The sequence below is a fragment of the Cynoglossus semilaevis genome, chromosome 5, assembly GCF_000523025.1.
Source record: "Cynoglossus semilaevis isolate Cse_v1.0 chromosome 5, Cse_v1.0, whole genome shotgun sequence".
Classification (NCBI taxonomy): domain Eukaryota; kingdom Metazoa; phylum Chordata; class Actinopteri; order Pleuronectiformes; family Cynoglossidae; genus Cynoglossus; species Cynoglossus semilaevis.
Window position 1 is genome coordinate 425967 of NC_024311.1, and position 14500 is coordinate 440466.

General features: G+C 37.3%; 2 protein-coding genes across 3 annotated transcripts in view; both read right to left on the reverse strand.

The window, feature by feature from the left end:
- The window catches only part of galnt2 (UDP-N-acetyl-alpha-D-galactosamine:polypeptide N-acetylgalactosaminyltransferase 2), a 28785-nt gene extending 16876 nt beyond the window's left edge, over nt 1-11909 (reverse strand). Inside the window, exons 1-3 of the mRNA XM_008309883.3 lie at nt 11300-11909; nt 2798-2885; nt 1304-1457 (exon numbers count right to left, since the gene is read on the reverse strand). Of these exons, the coding sequence (XP_008308105.1) occupies nt 1304-1457; nt 2798-2885; nt 11300-11395 (338 nt within the window). The 5' untranslated portion in view covers nt 11396-11909. The remainder of the gene's footprint in view (nt 1-1303; nt 1458-2797; nt 2886-11299) is intronic.
- Nucleotides 11910-13972: 2063 nt separating this feature from the next.
- The window catches only part of urb2 (URB2 ribosome biogenesis homolog), a 14680-nt gene continuing 14152 nt past the window's right edge, over nt 13973-14500 (reverse strand). For both annotated transcript variants that reach the window (XM_008309884.3, XM_025055454.1), the window contains exon 12: nt 13973-14226. In XM_008309884.3, coding sequence (XP_008308106.1) covers nt 14029-14226 — 198 coding nt within the window. In that variant the 3' untranslated portion in view covers nt 13973-14028. The remainder of the gene's footprint in view (nt 14227-14500) is intronic.

The window sequence follows — 14500 nt, forward strand, 5'->3', positions numbered from 1 at the left end:
CCAAACTATTCGGGAGGTTTTTTTGTGGCTAATTAGGTTCGGTTGTTTGTTCAGGAAAGGAACAAAAATCACTGACACCATCCTCCGATCCAAATCCGCAGGCAAAGAAGATGGTTCACTTAAGTGTGGAGCTTCCCTGGTCAGAAGAAGGGTTGATACCTCAACCGCTGTAGAGAATAAATCAGACCTATATGATAAACGAACTATTGTGGATTTATTGACAGAAGATGCTGTACTAATTCATGATTATTGGGCATTACTGGTGCCTACATGTCTCATGTAGTTTATCCATCCATCCATTTTCATCCGCTTATCCGTTACTGGGTCGCGGGGGCAGCAGTCTCCACCCAAATCACATCGCACCGTACCAACCCCCCCTAAACCTTCCTGCGGGTGGTGAGTCCACTGGAAGGTACCAACCGCCCTAACCGGGATTCGAACTTGCCCAGGAGGTGAACCCTGGGGTTCCACACCAATGACAGAGACATTGCCTCTGGGCCAAAGCGCCACCTCATGTAGTTAATATTGCCTGAAAATCAATAGAGTATCATTTAAATGTCCATACTTACGTATCTCATATTATCATTTATCATAATTTTGTCAAAGCAATTGCCTGGCACAGTAAAAACGATGCATAACAATGTTAAGAAGATCGACAAGAGAAAAAGTTTGAGATAGTCTTAGCCGTTTCAAAGATCACCTGCAATGACTATTTTCTGGGTCAATGCTACTTCCACGTGCTACCAAAAAAAACATCCCAATACAGAGATCTTATAGAGATTATTGCTATTATCCATGAGGAAGTCCATAAGTCAATTTTGTGTAATACACAAAAGGTCGTTTTTTGGGGCAACCATAGCCCTCCTGGGTGAGGTCTTCCCAGAGCGTGGGAAAGTCTCAGGATTACCCTGCAAGAGCTGGACAAAAGGTCTGAGGTCTTCTCTGCTTAGACTGCTGCCTTTGCGACCCAAACTCCGATAAGTGGCAGAAAATGGATAGGATAGTGTTTTTTTTTTTCTGTTTAAAATTGAATATGTCCATTAAAAATGCGTACCCAACTTGGAGTATCAGCAGATACCGACATCAATACCGTCTCTTCTCCAGCATACAGTGGCCTGCCATTGCTAATGCAATAAACACATTTATGGAATGTCACGCAAAGTCGAGTGTTTGGGCTTTTTTTGTTTTGTTTTTTTTTTTACAGATCCTAAGTATCGGCTCAAGTCATCCCTAATCGCGCCAACTTCTATGACACAATCCAATCCAACATAACTCCACATCTAGGTCTAGGCACACAACTTACTGGTCATGTCTAGTGTCTGGTACCGCTCTGTCCATTCTGAGTTTGTCACTCTCCACTTGGTTGAACTTGTTCCTGGCATATGGATCCTGACCTGGACGGACCACAGTGGCTCCAACGTAGAGATCTTGGTCATAATCCTGCCAACGTACCTTCCCTTAACACAGAAACATGGAAAAACCTTCAAACCTCAAGCCTCAACGTTAATGTCAATGTACAGTCGTTGTCAATAGTGAGCAAATAGTATAATCGAGTGTACCTATGATGTCAAATAATTTCAGATGAATTAACAATGATCCAAAGTTATCATCCATTACTACATGATACTGTAGAAAACAGCACACATTTTCAATGGCCACCACAACGTACAATATCACATCTTAAAGTGAATACGAAGGCTGGCTCAGAAGGCCTTGTACTTTTTCTTTTGAAATATTAGCATTTACAGTTGAAGTTCCAATTCGAACAAAGCGCAGACATGGTATTAATCGACCCAATTACGGAAAGTTAAACTGTATTACATGTGATCTTCGACTTATGTCAGAGTTCTGTTTGTACGGTGCTCAAGTACTTATTGTATGTATGGTAACACCAACATTTAGGACATTACAACATCAGAACGGTGGTTCCATAGTGCAGTGGTTGTTACGCATGCCTTGGAAGCAGAGTCCTGGGTTTGATTCCCAAGGGAACCACATGCTTGATAATGTTAATCCTCCTCTGTAAGTCACTTTTGGATTAAAGCCATCTCTCGCATACGTCGAAATGACGGAACAAGACGTTCCTAATATTCTAAATTGCTTGAACGGCAAAAAGGTCCACCCAATAACGCAAACAAAAAGAGAAAAAGGCATACAATTGGCAAATAAAACCATCTCTCGCATACGTCGAAATGATGGAACAAGACGTTCCTAATATTCTAAATGAATGAGATGGCAACGGAACCACTACGTTGTAAACCGAGAACCCCCTGTATAGCTAATATGTAGCTTAATTAACTCACCATTGAGTTTAAGTTACAGTATGTAATAGCTAAAAATAGCTAGCTAAAATGGCAGAATATTATTGCGTTATGTCAGATGTTTTATGAGCAAAGTTTGCAGTGTACTGCAGTTTTACATATTTACTTATTTAAAAAAAAAAATCCAGTCATATCCAAATATTTACTTATTTTAAAAAAATATCCAGCCATATCCCTTTACTTTTTTCATTGAAACATTCTACTTTACTGAAATGTTATCTATAAGGATTGGATGCGAAATTAATCAATATCATCAAGTCGCATTTTGCTCAATGGATGAAGATATTAACCAAACAATAAAACATAACGTTTGGGATACATAGTCAAAAGCAAATATACTTGACGTAGCGCCACATGCTTTCGCAGGTTTCAGGTTTTAAAAAGGCTAACAGCTCTATCCAACTTATAATTTCTATTCATTTCACACTGTAGTGGAAAAAAAGTTGTGTTGACTGATGGAAGTTTTTTTTTTTTACCTGGTGGTAGAGTCTCCAGGCCGTGTGCTTTATCATCCGAATTGTGCACTTTGCTTCTACTCGATAGGTCTGTAGAGGTCCAGTCATCCTAGAAGAGACAGAGTCTGTCAGCAAACATTTCACTGAGATCTACTCGGATCCTCTGCACTTCACCGCTACTGTACTTGATCTGTGTTTTAAAGATCGTTACTTGGATGCGCGAATAAAGCAGCACACACGAGAAATGATCCAGCGATTGACTTAAATGCACATTGTGGTTTTTTTCTTTGAGAGAACATAGTTAATTTTACAATCATTTAATTTAATAGCACACAGTCAGCCTTAAATGCGATATGTATATATATATATATATATACATATCGCATTTAAGGCTGACTGTGTGCTATTAAATTAAATGATTGTAAAATTAACTATGTTCTCTCAAAGAAAAAAACCACAATGTGCATTTAAGTCAATCGCTGGATCATTTCTCGTGTGTGCTGCTTTATTCGCGCATCCAAGTAACGATCTTTAAAACACAGATCAAGTACAGTAGCGGTGAAGTGCAGAGGATCCGAGTAGATCTCAGTGAAATGTTTGCTGACAGACTCTCTCTTCTAGGATGACTGGACCTCTACAGACCTATCGAGTAGAAGCAAAGTGCACAATTCGGATGATAAAGCACACGGCCTGGAGTACCCTGAGATACGAGTATTCTGAGATATGAGCCAGCCCTCAAATTTTTGCTTTAAGATGAGTAAGGATTTGAGATACGAAAAAATAGAAAAGTGAAAAAAAAAAGTAAGCTAAGTTAATTCTAAATATATGTAAGTTATGTGGTGTACGTGTAAGGTACAGTACAGAATCAAGTGCCTACATACGGGCCAACTCTCTTCCCTCCTTTCCTCCCTCCCTCCTCCTCCTCCTCCTCCGCACATGATGACATTAGGCGCTACTGTTTCGTCTGTCTCGAAGGTAAGAACTCTTAAATTAAAACCATATTTTATATATATTACATCACAGGAATTCTTATACACTACATTTTTTGTGTGTCTATTGCAATTAAAAACATGCATACATACATATATATATACACACATACATATATACATATATATACACATATATACATACATATATATGTATATATATATCTATAGATATATACACATACATATATATGTATATATATCTATAGATATATAAACATATATATATATATATATATACACACAGACTAGATAGAGCTACTGTATGTGTATAAAAATACACATATATAAATATACAGAGACGTTATAAAATTATTTACAGTAAATGGTTGGGAATTGCTTTTCTATACAATATTTATAAGTCACATTTGGGTTTTCCATATTAAACTTAAATCTTTATGTAATACAGTAGTTATCAATTGCTCTGGTCCTTCCAAATCAACTTAAATATGAATTTATTTTACAAGTTCTTCTGTTACCGAATCGTTTGGGGTTTAGTAAAAAGCTTATTCATTGGCATTTCTATGCCTGCAGCCTACTCAGTTTTATCATTTTATAGGATCTAGTCCTAGTTGAGACTCCATTTGTCACGGTATAATCCAGAGTAATCCGACCGGACGGAATTGTTATGATTAGCATCTTAAGGTGTTTGGTATCCATCCCAGACAGACGATGTAAACCATCTCTAAAAAAAGTGAAAAAATGGTTTCATCATTTAAATAATCGTTTTATTAAACAAAGGGGGTATCAAATGTTTTCCAAAATATCAGTAACGAAATATCAGTAACGTTTTACTTCCAAGAATGGTGACAACAATAGTATTGATAGCACACTTGAAGGTTTTAATGACCCACCAGAGGTTGATGGGAACTAGGTCAAAATAACAATACCAAGTGTTAAACGCTGAACAAGGGTTCTGTCAATGTTCATTTTACGGTTGCTGCCTAAGAAATAACACTGTGCACATAGTCCACCACAGTTCGTATAACAAATATTAGGCACACGCAATAAACATACTGTAGATGGAAAATAACTGGGGGTATCCAAAACACTATTATAAAACGGTTTATGTCTTGTAGTCCACATAAGAGCACCTCAAAATAACAAATATGGATCCACTGGCATTTCTGTTTAGATTGTCAACCTGGGTTTATAATTCCAAAATGGTCTCCAAATAACGTGGCTCCTATTAGTCCTCTGGAATCCAAAATGGTCTCCAATAACGTGGCTCCTATTAGTCCTCTGGTTGGATGTTGCCAAGTACGAAATGTGAGTTTGTGCAGACTAAAACACTAAAACAATAAACATAAAGAGTCACTAGAAACACATTGCACGAAGATGATTCTGTTTACTCCAGTCAGTGAATCTAAATAACAAAATTGCTGTCAAACAAGTGTTTGAACGCACTTATGCTCATTATGTAGCTTATTCTATTTATTGCAGAGCACTGGTAAAAAATACATACGCATCATCGTTTCATTTTCTACCTTAAATGCTGTTATTTCATATGAAGTTATAAGTAATTTTAGAGGTTTAGATATTGGTGTTAGATATTCAAGAAAAAGGTCGCACAGAGTGTCAGGCATCGTATTTTACACATTCCTTTTTAATTTGTTATAGTGCAGTGTTTTTACAACGGTACTCTTATCACTGTACAACACATAAAATGCCTTAACTGTCAAACACGCTCTGCTCCTCAAGCTAGCATGCAACTAGCTTGCGCAAAACAGAAAAAATATTTTTTAACAATTATCTAATAGTGAATATAAGTTAAAAAACAGTTAATGTTTCCTTATCCTACATATTTTGTAGCATTGTTTGTGGGACAGAAGCTAATGCTGTTTGGGGGCTTTGGCATGGAAAACTTTGGGAACCCCTGTTATAGTATTCGGTTCATGTTCATGTTTTTCAAATGTTTTTTTGCTTAGTCTATAAAAATGCTGCAAAAGTTGATGGGTTCAAAGTTTAAATAGAAAGCAGCAGCAATGCATGACTGAGTAACATTACGGGCCGTTTTATTTGTTCCTGGAGGGGATTTTTTGCAGTTTGCACACAGTAATTTCCATACTAAAAATAAAAACATAAATCCAGATTTCTTGTAAAGTTGTTGAATAAATTATAAGTTCATCAAATGTGCTGTATTTTTCTACATCTGACTGTTTTAGGACAGACTTTGAGTAAGTTTCAAGTCTCAAATTAAATCAAATATTAGATATAAATAGATTCAGGTTTTAATGATGAATCCATTTTTAATGCAAATAATCAAGGCTCACGATGTGTTGTTCAATTCAATATTCACACAGTCCCTAATCACAAACTGAATTATTTTGTGTCTAGCAAGACAATCCACAACTTTAGTATAGACAGTCCCACACACCAAATAATTACAACTGCTTCAGTCATAGTGGAAAAAAAAGTGACAAGACACAAAGGCATTTTCAACAATATATCATGACACAGAAATTAGCATACATTTAACAGTGCTTAGTCACAGGGACTAGTCTGTATACAGGTTAAAAAAAAAAAAAAATGAAACCAACAGTTAGTTAGAACAGCCCAGTTGCCCTCGATGTAACAACTCTGGATGAGATGATGAGATTATGAAGTTTTACTGTTGTTTTTACTGTTGTGTATAAGTGAAGCACAATGTGAAAGTTCTTAAGTTTTTTAACTAAAATCACCAGTTTAAGAGCAAGACCGTCTCTAGTGGGATATGCTACAGATAATCAATATTGTTGCTGATGTGTCGCTATGTTGTTCCTGGCTAAGAACTTGCCAGGAACAACAACAACCCAGCAACTGGGTGTCTCCCAAGTTTTCCTGACATTCTTGAAACTGAGTGAAAGATACCAAAGCAGAGGAAGTTTTGACTAGATTTGATTAACCGCAACACAAACGACACAAATGAAAAGATAAACAACGGAAAGACTTCTAAGTAATTGTTCGACGACTTGTCCAATCGGTCAACACACCTTTCAAAAATGTTCCACAATTAAAAAAAGCCTGTTGTTTTCTTTTGTTGTATTTGGATTATTTATTATTATTATTATATGTTTTGTTATTATGTACAAAATTAGGTATATAAATATTTATTTATTTATGATTTTCACAATTCAAGTATTTATTTTAAAAGTAGACATCATTACTTAATAAAAAAGTGGGAAAAAAACCCCCAGCAAAAACCAGTATCAGCAAAAAAAAATCATTGCACCTCTAATATAGAATGTTTTGTTTTTCCAAATATAGTGGAAACTAGTGTTTGAGTTCAACACAGGTTACAATTTATGTGTAAATCTTTTGTGAGACTTACGTGTGCTACAACAACATGTTTTAGAGCAGGGCTCTTTTTTTTAAGACTTAACCTGAACACCAATTCATTCATGAAGCTTGAGTAGAGCCATCTCATTCTGGGTGAGAAGAAAACCGAAGATATGTGTCCTTTAACATTCAAGCAATAGTCCAACTTTAGAGCTCAACTCATTCCAAGGGGTTTTAAACCAGAAAATAATGGATGGAAGGTGGGTCGCAAGAGATTTCTTTGGGTCATCTCACATCATGTTTCCCAGGGGTTTATGAATAATGTAAATAATGCTGACGTTTAAACTTGCAAAATTCACACTCGTGAAACTGATAAGAGTGTCATCCCTCGTTGTCAAAGGACATTAGCAGTTTGAAATAGGGCATAGAGTTGGTGCTTATTATTATTGCTCCGTTCACCAAATAAAATAGGGCTGTGCCATTTTTTTTTCATGATAGATCGATAGACAAATAGTTAGATAGATAGCACTTTATTACTCCTTCTGGAGTTCCCTTCAAGAAATTTAGGCTCCAGCAGCAGTACAGCAGCAAAAAAACAAACAAACAAACAAAAAAAAACAGTAAAAACACATGAATAGGTAAAATACAATAAAATAGAAACATGAGTAGCAGCACACTGTCAATGAATATTGGGAACCTGAACAGTGGATGTTAGTAGATGTTAGTTAGATTAGTAGGTTAGTAGAAGTGGATATTAGTATATAATATTGACAAAAATAAAGCATGAGTAGTACTTTGATACTTTGTACTCTGTAAGTATACTCCTATATTGCCTTTTGTCCCCAAATTCTGCACACAAATTTGTACCATTTCCGCAGGCTTACTGTGTGTATTCTGACAAGTGTCATAAAAAGTCAAGGTGAGAAAAAAAAAATGAGAGGAGGAGAACGAGGGAGCAGCTGGAGGACATAGCAGAGGGAGAGGAGGAACAGTGTTTAGTCAGCAAGAAGTAAACCAAGTTCGCTATTGTGACATCGACACGTTGTGACTAATGACCAACTGAAACAAAAACAGCAAAACCACATCGACATCCTCAGCATAACAGCCACTAATAAAGACATATTCCGCAGAATAACGTCAGTCTCACCAGCATTTATTGTATGGGTTTACTGTTTGCTCTGTGCTGTAATGGACGAGGCTTTTGCAAAATTTAAGTTTAACTTAACTTTAGTGGTTCTTTTAGTTTGTTGAGATGGTACACTAACATGTGATCAAGCATTTGTAATCATGATACATGCAACTACCTTTTAATCTGCATGTACACTGCTCAAACAAATTAAAGGAACACGTTTTTTTATTGGATATGGCACGAGGTCAGTTGAACCTTTCTGATAATGATATGGTCAGTTCAGCTGCAGAGGGCGTTGTCAAGCAGTTTCATTTCTCATTGGTGTAGATCGAATTAAACAACGAGGCACCAGAATGGCAACAGTGAGAAAGACCCCAAACAGGACTTTTTGCATTTGGAGGATGAGAAAGACAGTCCCAAACAGGACTTTTTGCATTTGGAGGTCATTGAAAGTTTCTCCCTCTTGATGTTTTTTGGCTGGTTTTCTACTTGTGCTGATTTTTGCTAGAGTTATAACTCATTATAACTACTACTTGACCAACTCCTCCTGGACAGCAGATCCACACATTGGGGGCCACAATGTCGGGGGCCACAGAAGATACTGAAAAGCACTTTGAGATGCTAGCTTGTCACATCATTATTTCACTTTTGATTTTCGGGGTGTCTATACAATTAAGCCCTCTGTAGGCTGAAAACTTTTATTTCTATTAAAAGATGTGCCATCCTTTTGTTCCTAAGACATTGCCCTGTCCATACCTCTATAGGTATCCATCTTTTTTTTTTCCCCACATTGAGAAGTGTTCCTTTAATTTTTTGAGCAGTGTATTTTATTGTATATTTATGTAAAAATGTATATGATATTTTTCTCATTTATTATACGAAGACTGCATTTTATTTTTAATTTAGTTTTTTTTTTTCCGAGAGACTTTGGAAGTGTACCACCATATTTTTCCTGTGTTTAGTTTCTCTGCAATAATTACATATTATGGTACTGTTATTTTAAGGACAAGTTCAACAGGAAGTGCCTCAGAAGTGGGCAATAGTGGTAAAAGAAATTAACAATAAATGAAAAGGGGTAAAAGATGTTATTTAGGGGCCTCTGTTTATACACCCAGCACAATCTAAATATAATCTACGGGTCTGTTCTTTTGTTTGTAATTTGTAACTGACTTTACATTATTGTTCTGCCTGACCATTCTGAGCAAGTGGAATACAGCTAAAGGCTTCATTTAACATCCCATCCAAATTTACTAAGAACAGACTAAGTTAAAACCAAATAAGTACAATATGCTTAATTTATATTAAAAGTAATTTTTTTTTAGTGAGACAAAAGAAACGTTCGCTTAACTATAGCCGCTGTGTGACGTTTGTTTCTTTGTGACTTCCTAGATTAAATGCTCATTTGTCGAGTCCAAGAGAAAGAGAGTGGCAATGAAAACAACACTTAAACGGTTGAGCACCACCCTTGTTTAAACAAGCTAAATATATCTCCATATAAAGACAAGGCTAGGCAAGTACAGCCACTCTGAAATGCTCCACGTTAATGCTGCACTAAATAATTACTCAATTAAAAATGTCATTTATTGTGAGTCTGTTACCTGTAGTACATGTAGTTTGTTTTTTTGTTGTTGTTTTTTTTTGTTTGTTTTTTTTACATATGGAAAAGTAAAAGGGTTGTTCAGGTTGACTTGATAAAAGCAAACAAAAACCTGACCACCACAAAGACTGGTACAAAACGCACAACACAAACACACACGCACTTAGTAATAAAGTGAAGTGTGTACACACAGCTTCCCAATAGGTGATGTTATAAAATGATACACCGGATAGACTAGACCAGAACAGGAAATAATGACGGCGACAGAACAAACTTAATCTTGGCCGTACCGATTCTCTGGTAGGACAATTTCACGTGTAACACACTTTAATACGTGTGGCCCATGTAATTAGTTACAGCGGGGGAGGAGGGTCAAACTAATTTTCACCAGGGGACACATGCGCAATGCAGGTCCCCTTAAAGGGCCAGTTTAAACAGTAAGACTGTACAGATGTAATTACTCCATAACATATTAATAACATTTGGACAATTTATTATAATTTATTCATGTTAAAAATACAGTACATTACTCTGTGTAGTAAAAATCAATCCAAAACGTATCCCCAATATTCGTGATTTGTACAATAAGAGAATATACACTGGGAGATAATGTTAACTCAACAAAGAAAGACTGTCCAAAGTCACCATAGTATTGCTGGTAAACGCATGTAATGTAAGAAATAATTACTTCAACAGATAAATAAGAAGGGGGTTGTGATTATTAATCATACATTTGTTTGACAGCGAGTCTTCTTGCGCTTCTACAAATACCGGTTATCCAAAACTTTTTATAACGTCTATAAGAGACTTGAAAGTTTTCTGACCACCAGATACAACACTATTACTATTGACACATCATGTTACAAAAAAGTACTTTTTTTTAGCTTCAGACAAACTTGTTTCCGCATGTGTGCATTTCTTTTAAAGTTGAAAGGGTTCGGCTCACACTTATCACACACACCCAAAGCGGAAGATAGACACTTGTGACAGTGAGTCCAGCTCACATCAATGTCCGTGTCCATCCTCAAATTCATCATGGTGTCTTTATGATCACGAACAATGTCAGCGTTGTGTTTGTGCAGCAGCCGCTAAGTGCTGACGTGCTCTTCGGCCAAAAACCCCTACACCTCCCTCCATACCCACCCGAGCAAGGCAGGCCGGCTACCTCTATTTTATATATATGTCAAGATTCTTAGCCGTACTCTACGGTTACCTCCGGTGGCTACAAGACACGATATGCGATAGGCCCGTGCTCAGCCACTGCTGCCCTAGAACACATTTACCGGGAGAGGGGGAGTCTGTGGAACCCGGCCTGCCTGCAACATCGCCCCGCTGTCCCTGCCCGCCATCCCACCACAGCCAAATCAATGCCTGTCCATTCACGACAAGGCCTCCTTATCACATTCCCGAACTGCAGCTGTGTATCCAACAGCGCCAAATCACGCCGCTCAATGAACGCAGCGGCCGGACAACAAACACAACAAACGCGGACCCTAGCATACTAGCAGCGTTTGGTCGTTAAAGAGGAGACGAAAAAGGGGTAGACCTACCTTCCGACTCAGCGCTGTCCCCGAGTAGAAGTAGTAAGCTATTCCCAACACCCACAGCAGTGCAAAACACAGCAATATCCTTGATTTCCTCCGCATGGCTGCTTACTCCTCTCTTTCGCTTCCCTATGCAGAGGGCGGTTCGGCTTCGCCCGGCTGGGCTCGGTTTCGGCTGATATCGCTCGTCCCCGTCGGCAGTGTTATACAGCAGGCAGGTGGTTCAGTTGGTTCAGTAGAAGCTCAGAGAAAAGGAAGAAGACAACCAACATCAGCGAGGTTAGAGGGCAAAGGCTAGGCAGCTGTAATCCAATCAAACACCGGCTCACGCAGCTTTGGAGGAGGGCCCGAGCTGACTGTGGCACCCGAGGAGAGGTGGGCTGAAAGAGGAGAACTGCCCTGTGCCTAAACCGTTTACAACAACCGTTATTACTGGGGAATGTTTCTCACGGTTGCTGTAGAACATCAGTTGTGTGTCATTCGAAGCTTTGTTCATCATCATAATCATCATCTTCTTATCAGCTAAATGATTTACCCAGCTCTTTGTTCTGTGCTCTGAATAGCCACCAGGGGCGTCAGAGAGACAGGATTGATCCCTTTTCTCTTTAGAATTATTCTAGTAATATTACATAAGCTAAGGAAAAGACAAGTAAAGGGATGTACTTAAATTTAAAGGGAGACAGAAAATCACTTGGCTTAACATTATTGATTTTCAAGCCAGATTTATTTAAATGTTCAAACAATCATATTTTATAGAGGTATATACAGTATTTTCCTATACCAAACCAATTGTTTGCATTAAGATGAAAAAACTTGCATTTCAAATAGTATTAATAAACAGGAAAAAAAATGACAATAATCTTAATATATCAATAAAAATCGCTAAATTTAATGTTGGACTAAAAATTGGGAGTTCAGCTTAGTAAATGTCTTAGTTTTTAATATTAGCATTTTAGCCTTCATGCATGACTTGACTTGACTTTTACATGTCATTTATCTTAGTTCACACGAATGCTCCATCTAGCTTTTCCTGACTCGGCCAACTTGTTGTTGAATTATGTCCAGAGAGTGACATGTAGAGCAAGATTATCTGCTCATGATACTGATATGATACTTAAAATCAATAACAATAAAAAAAAAATACAATTATTTGAAGGCATATGGTCACAGAAAAGTATATTAAAACCAGCGCAGGTTCATGAAAAGAGAATGAAAATGTAAAACTAAAAAAAGTAAAAACTGCTCTTCAGAAACTCAAACATTTATCACAGTGCGGCTGTAATGGCATATTATTTAGATATAATTTATAAAAAACATTATATTTTGTTTTATTTTTATATCCATCTACTGTATATATACAGCTGCACTCCGTTCACTCTTTGCCAGTCTCCTGTTCCGTAAGTACGATAACTACCTGTTGTTTCCAAGTCCCGCTTTATTTGCTAACTGCAGTGCCCTGTTTGCTTCTTATAAAGACTGAGTTAATCCTGACCTGGTTGTGCTGCTATTGGGTCCTTTCCATACCCATGACAACACCAATAATTAGAAATGATTACCCTAACCCCGCAATTGCATAGTTTCTATAGATATCTCCAAAGTTCCAAATTTTCATACAAGTCATAAAGAAAAAGAATGAATCTGTAAAAACCCAAATGATTTAGAAAGCTACTCTATATTTATATATCTGGGCTATAAGTCACACCAGCCAAAAAAATGCATAATGAAGTCGAAAAAAAAAACATACTCGGCGTAAAATCACACTAGTGCCCTCTAGCGGCAGTCGGTGTAAAAATAACGAATATGTGAAAATATATTTGAATATAAGTCGCAAACCAAGCCATAGGATGAAAAAAAAAAAAATGCGGCTTTTAATCCAGAAATTGTGGTACTTCATAATTACCGTGTTACAGAAAAGGGTAACTGAGTAAAATCATATCTCACATTTGTACAAATGACTTACAAATAATTCATCATAAAACAAAGAGTATCCTAGGGAGAAATGGAAGCTGGAACTGATTGTTAAAATTTGTCCCTTATTTGCCACGGTGGGGAAATTCAGTGCGGGTCTTCGCTATTAAATCTGCAGGATTACTCTGGGGCTCAAATTAAGGACTAAGGCCGAATTGTCCAGCAGGCGTGATAACAACTACGCTATGGAACCACCAATAAGGACAGGGCAATGGAGGAAATGCGCCCTTGGAGGGAGTAATGTCTTAAGAGGGATATGATACTAATATTCTGAATTCATTTATCACTGCGCTAATACACAGTCAATACAGATATTATTTGCATGCACTGTGGGGGCTTAAAATACCACGTCATCCAGCAGAGGCTTCAACATATGGTCAGACCAACCTCACGAGTGCAGGGCAGTAAATAAAAAAAAAGCTGACTGGAAAATTGTTAAATGGAATGCTAAGGACCGGAGATCAACGGCCTTCACCGAAGTTGTGGAAACAACTCTCGACATGTTCCACAACCCACCATTAAGATGCAGTTCTGAGTGAATTCCACCGACTCCACGAAGCTAAGCTTCGAGGTAAAACTTTGCACACTCTTCCTCGATATTTTCCTGTGAATTAACAATGTGTTCAACCATGAATCCTGAACTACAACTGAAAAACTCCAAACCCTTTTGCTTTCACAATGAAAAACTGTTGGTACACAAAAACACAAATCACAGAACACCACAGCAAGGAACTTTATTTGGCCTTAAGGAAAGATTTCAAGAGATTTCAGACGGTGTACTTCTCCTCGCCTTGCCTTTGTGTTTTATGGTAGTGTGTGTAGCTGCTGTACAACTCATTGAACACTTCTCTCACTCCCATATGCAGTCCACTCATTAGGAACTTGATATCACGCTCTGTACAAAGATCCAGAATCTGATAGATGCCCTCGGTCAGATGCAGCTTAATATCTGCTCGCAGAGTCACCTGCAGGATTTAATCAAGACAGGCCACAGAAAGCATGTTACAGGACGGCATAAAATCCAAACGCGGCAAGCAAATAAGTAATGGGAGCTGGTGTTACATTTCTATTTCTATTTCTATTATTTATATGTATTTATTATTTTGACTTTATTTATCTATGTTATAATGTATATTATATTTTTATATATATGTTTTTTTTTTATAATTTTGTATATTTAAAAAGATTCTGGAAATGCAATAGTTTGCTGAATTTATTCACTTGTGCTTACTGTTTATA